This window comes from Hippocampus bargibanti, linkage group LG18 (assembly GCF_051943395.1).
Source record: "Hippocampus bargibanti isolate YZ-2025 linkage group LG18, ASM5194339v1, whole genome shotgun sequence".
Taxonomy (NCBI): domain Eukaryota; kingdom Metazoa; phylum Chordata; class Actinopteri; order Syngnathiformes; family Syngnathidae; genus Hippocampus; species Hippocampus bargibanti.
Window position 1 is genome coordinate 15951431 of NC_142751.1, and position 5026 is coordinate 15956456.

The 5026-nt window shown below is 42.4% G+C and overlaps 1 protein-coding gene across 1 annotated transcript; it reads left to right on the forward strand.

Moving 5' to 3' along the window:
* Positions 1 to 310: 310 nt before the first annotated feature.
* Positions 311 to 2285, forward strand: ptges (prostaglandin E synthase). The gene is made up of 3 exons (XM_089020368.1): positions 311 to 874; positions 1167 to 1249; positions 1319 to 2285. Exons 1-3 carry the CDS (start codon positions 761 to 763, stop codon positions 1566 to 1568), a joined length of 447 nt encoding a protein of 148 aa, XP_088876494.1. The 5' UTR covers positions 311 to 760; the 3' UTR covers positions 1569 to 2285.
* The last annotated feature ends 2741 nt before the right edge of the window (positions 2286 to 5026 follow it).

A 5026-nucleotide genomic window follows, 5' to 3' on the forward strand; every position in this document is an offset into this window, starting at 1 on the left:
TGTCAGATTATTTGTTATTTCGTTTTTGTTTGTTTGCTTTTTTGTCTTGAAAATGGCGCCGCGAGAATGGCTGCCTTTCCAGCGGCTCCTGGATTTTGTTTTTCTACTTCTTTCTTTCTTTCTTTCTTTCTTTCCTTTCCTCTTACTTTCATAACTTTGCGGCTGTGTTACTTCATTCTGGTAACTAACGGAACAGTGATATATGTCTTTATTTTTGACTTCTTGATATAATTTCAGTTATAATTTTGGGGGGTCGAGTTTAAACACAAATTAGCCTTCAATGAAAGTTTTTTTTTGAATCACTTCAGCCCAGTCGAGAGATGTTTTTTTAAAATCTTTGTTTCAACATTTAGCTAGCCATGCTACTTCTTAGCATTCTTGTGGCTGTTGCTTTTTCATTGAAAAAAAAGAAGACACGTCGCGTGCCTTCTGAAATAATAATCATCATCTCCCGAGTTGTCATTGGCTGGCTGCGCCCCGAGGGGAGACAGCACTCATGCATGTTTAGACATCTCACGTGTGTCAGTGTGTGTTGCTTTTCCTCTCCAGCTCAGACGGACGGCCATCATCATTTGAGTGAGTGAGTGAGTGAGTGAGTGAGTGAGTGAGTGGGTGAGTGGGTGGGGACTCAGGCAGGCAGGCGGCCTACAAATATCAGCCCCCCTCGCGGCGGACACCTCATAGGGCACGTCGCAACGCCTCCACTGCTCCTTCTTTTGGCTCCTCGACTTTTGGACTTGAATCCACGTGGAACGTCGTCATGTTGAGGAACAATAATGGCGTCTTTTCCTGTTTTGTTTTCTACGCCGTCCTGCTGCTGCTCAAGATGTACCTTCTGGCCTTCATCACCGGACAAGTCAGGCTACGCAAAAAGGTCAGTGAACGAGTGAACCAGTGACTTGAATGAGTGAGTTGATTTTTTGAGAATGAATAGTGTATTGTGTGAGCGAGTTAAAGTGAAGAGACTCCACTTAAATGAGTGGATGAGTGTTTTTTGGAAGCAGTGGTGAAAGAGTGAATGAACGTGGGGGTCATGAATGTGAGTAGAAGAGACACAAGGAGGGAATAAAGCTATGGATGGAAAGATTTTTTGATGAATGAAAGGGTGAGCGAGCTACGAAGATTGGAAATGTCACCGCAGATGTTTGTTGCGTTGTCTCTCGAAGGCTTTTGCCAACCCAGAAGATGCCCTGCGACACGGAGGACTTCAATATCAGCGCTTGGATCCCGACGTGGAACGATGCCGCAGGTACGCCGCAAGCACTTTCTTCATCGGAGCCAGATTGAAAAACCACAAATATGTTTTCTTGTTGACCAGAGCTCACCGCAACGACATGGAGAACATCTTCCCCTTCCTGTTCCTGGGCGCCGTCTACTCCATGACGGGTCCTTCGCTGGGGACGGCGCGCCTCCATTTTGTGGCCTTCACGGCGGCCCGCGCGATGCATAGCGCGGCTTACCTGGCGGCGCTGCCGGCGCCCGCCCGCTCGCTGGCCTACGTGGCGGCGCAGGTGCCCTGCTTGTCCATGGCGCTGCAGATCATGGCGGCCGTCGCCAGCTACGCCTAAGACACACCTGGAGCCATTTTCATTTCAGCATTTTTTACTGAAGCGGGAACCAAGCTTTCCCAAACGGACTTGAATTTTGGGGGTATTTTTTGGGTTCCCCCCCCCCCCCCCCCATAAAATCAGAAGGAGACACTTTTTCATCAACATCAAAGTACGTTTTGGATCTTCCACACTAGCCAGCTACATAGCTAGCTAGTCAGACAGCTAATAGATAGCCAATGAATAGCAAATAGATAGCTAGCTAGGTAGCTAGCTAGATAGCACATCTTGTGCAGGTGTGCCTCGGGTTACTTCCGGTCCTACTGAACAGTATTCTGAACTTTAATGTAACCAAGAGTTGAATATCGAACAGTTAAAAAAACAACAACTTTGTCACAGTTTGAAGGTAGTGGACTGATAATATTCCTATCGTAGAAGAAAGAAGACACGAGTTTTTTTTTTAATCTCTTCAACCAAGCACATATTCGTGTTTTTTTTTTTGTTTTGTTTTTTTACGTGTAAAACTCGAAACCTCATTTAGAGTTTCAAGACATTTATGATTATTTCCTCAACATAAGTTGACACCTTTTGTGCTTGGAAAAAAAATGGGCAAACCCGCATGTTTACACCCAAACTTTGTGTTGTGACAGCACTAACAAACGAGTCACGCCGGCTCCTTTTCTTCATGACATTTTGCTTTGTACTTGAAAACTTGAAGGAAGCTCCTTGCCGACTGAATATTTCATCTGCCTCAATATTTTATTTATTTATTATTTCAGAAAACAAGTTTGGCACATATATACAGGTAACATCTGACTTACAACAAACACGCTCAACTTACGACCACCCATACACTCCAGACCCCATTTTTCACCGCAACGCGTACGACAATTTTGTCCAGCCAGCCTGCATGTCGCTCTCGCACAGCAATCGAACGTGTGACGGCACCGGAGGGCAAAGTTTGCCACTCATTTAGCCTCTGAGTCAACACTTTCAATGGATTTCCACTTACGACCATTTTGATTTACGACCATTTAGTCGGAACGGAACTCGGTTGCAAGTTAGATGTTACCTGAACACCTGAATATATATATATATATATATATATATATATATAGTGTGTGCAAGTTGAAAATAAAATCTGAAAATAGCTGTATGTGCAAGATCACTCCTGAATTCAATGTTTTTTATTTGATTATATTTTATTGTAGTTTATTTTTATTGTATTGTATTTTATTTTAGTATATTTTATTTTTATAAAGGCTGAAGGCACCTTCGGAATGATTTTTAACTGGGTTGGCACTTGAAATCCCATTTGAAGTTTTCAGAAGCTCCACTTGGCAAGCTTTCTTTCACACGAGGTGGAGATTGGCAGTCGACAGCATTCCTGCAGCCATGATGTCATTGCCTCGCTCTCCCGAGGGGCCCCCCGAGCCTGGGCGGGACCCACTTACAGCCGTTACGGCATCACCCTGAAATGTTCTTTTCATCATCCCATACCTCCAGGGGATCTTTGATGATATTCCTCCTCTCCTCTCCCCAAAAATAAAAAAAAAATCAAATTCCCAAATTCTCTCCAGTGATTTTCCAACAAGCTGTGACTCATATCGCCAAGCCGCAATTCTGGATCGTGATGGCATTTTCCTCACGGACAAAAAAAAAAACAGTTGCGTGTAGGAAAGTCAGGGAAAAAAGGCATTTCATCCCCCAAAAGGGGCGTGGCCAGCATTTGTCATGTGTCAATGTGCACCTGAAAAAAAAAGCGTTTTTGGAACAGAAAATGAGAAAGGAAAAGTCATGACACTTGCGCAAATTCCATCAATGCCATAGTTGTGTCTTTGATCACAGACAGAGAACATTGCCATCCACATATACATCGTCAGTAGGTGGCAGGCTGAGCAAACTTGCGGGTGGCACACCTGCTGCCAATTTGGATATTTGGGAAGTGAGTACTGAAAAAAGCACAAAGTGGAGGATTGTTTGCTCTTCACCATTTGACCCTTGTGTCGACCCCAATCTGGTCTTCTCTTGCTCCGGCGGTGATGTAAGTTTTGTTTTTGTTGATCAGTTCCCCGTTTCTTGCTTACGTGAATTGAACACTTTTCATTTTGTTGAATTGCATCTGGTTTATTTCCGCCTTGCCTGTTCTGCGAGTGCTTTTGGTTATTTTTTTTAATTTTTTTTACGATGCAGGTCCATAGCAGAAAAAGACCTTACTTATACATGGTCGTTTTTTTTCGAGCTAAAAACGCATCAGTATACATGGTCGTTTTTTTTGGCTCAAAACGCCTTACTAACCATGGTCGTTTTTTTCGGGCAAAAAATGTCTTACTAACCATAGTCGGTTTTTTTTCGGGCTAAAAACGCCTTACTATACATGGTCGTTTTTTTTCAGCTAAAAACGCATTAGTATACATGGTCGTTTTTTTTCGGCTAAAAACGCCTACTGTACATGGTCGTTTTTTCTGTGCCAAAAATGCCTCGTTTTTTTTGGTCAAAAACGCAGAAAAAAACGGCCGTGGTTAGTAAGACGTTTTTAGCCGAAAAAAAAACAACCATGTATAGTAAGGCGTTTTTAGCCCGAAAAAAACCGACTATGGTTAGTAAGACATTTTTTGCCCGAAAAAAACGACCATGGTTAGTAAGGCGTTTTGAGCCAAAAAAAACGACCATGTATAGTAAGGCGTTTTTAGCCCAAAAAAAAACGACTATGGTTAGTAAGGCATTTTTTGCCCGAAAAAAACAACCATGGTTAGTAAGGCGTTTTGAGCCAAAAAAAACGACCATGTATAGTAAGGCGTTTTTAGCCCAAAAAAAAACGACTATGGTTAGTAAGGCATTTTTTGCCCGAAAAAAACAACCATGGTTAGTAAGGCGTTTTGAGCCGAAAAAAACGACCATGTATAGTAAGGCGTTTTTAGCCCGAAAACAACGACCATGGTTAGTAAGGCATTTTTTGCCCGAAAAAAACAACCATGGTTAGTAAGGCGTTTTTAGCCGAAAAAAACGACCATGGTTAGTAAGGTGTTTTGAGGCGAAAAAAACGACCATGTATAGTAAGGCGCTTTTACCATGAAAAAAACGACCATGGTTAGTAAGGCGTTTTGAGCCGAAAAAAAAACCAAGCATGTATAGTAAGGCGTTTTCAGCTGAAAAAAACGACCATGTATAGTAAGGCGTTTTGAGCGGAAAAAACGACCATATACTAAGCCGTTTTTGACCAAAAAAACGACCATGGTTAGTAAGGCATTTTTTGCCCGAAAAAAAACGACCATGGTTAGTAAGGCGTTTTGAGCCGAAAAAAACAACCATGTATAGTAAGGCGTTTTTACCACGAAAAAAACAACCATGGTTAGTAGAGCATTTTTTGCCCGAAAAAAACGACCATGGTTAGTAAGGCGTTTTGAGGCGAAAAAAACGACCATGGTTAGTAAGACATTTTTTGCCCGAAAAAAACGACCATGGTTAGTAAGGCATTT

What these genes read in the sequence shown, in the direction of transcription:
- ptges (XM_089020368.1), top strand. Translation starts at nt 761, where the DNA reads ATGTTGAGGAACAATAATGGCGTCTTTTCCTGTTTTGTTTTCTACGCC. An exon ending in AAGTCAGGCTACGCAAAAAG is followed by an intron (nt 875 to 1,166) that starts GTCAGTGAACGA and finishes TGTCTCTCGAAG; the next exon opens with GCTTTTGCCAACCCAGAAGA. An exon ending in GACGTGGAACGATGCCGCAG is followed by an intron (nt 1,250 to 1,318) that starts GTACGCCGCAAG and finishes CTTGTTGACCAG; the next exon opens with AGCTCACCGCAACGACATGG.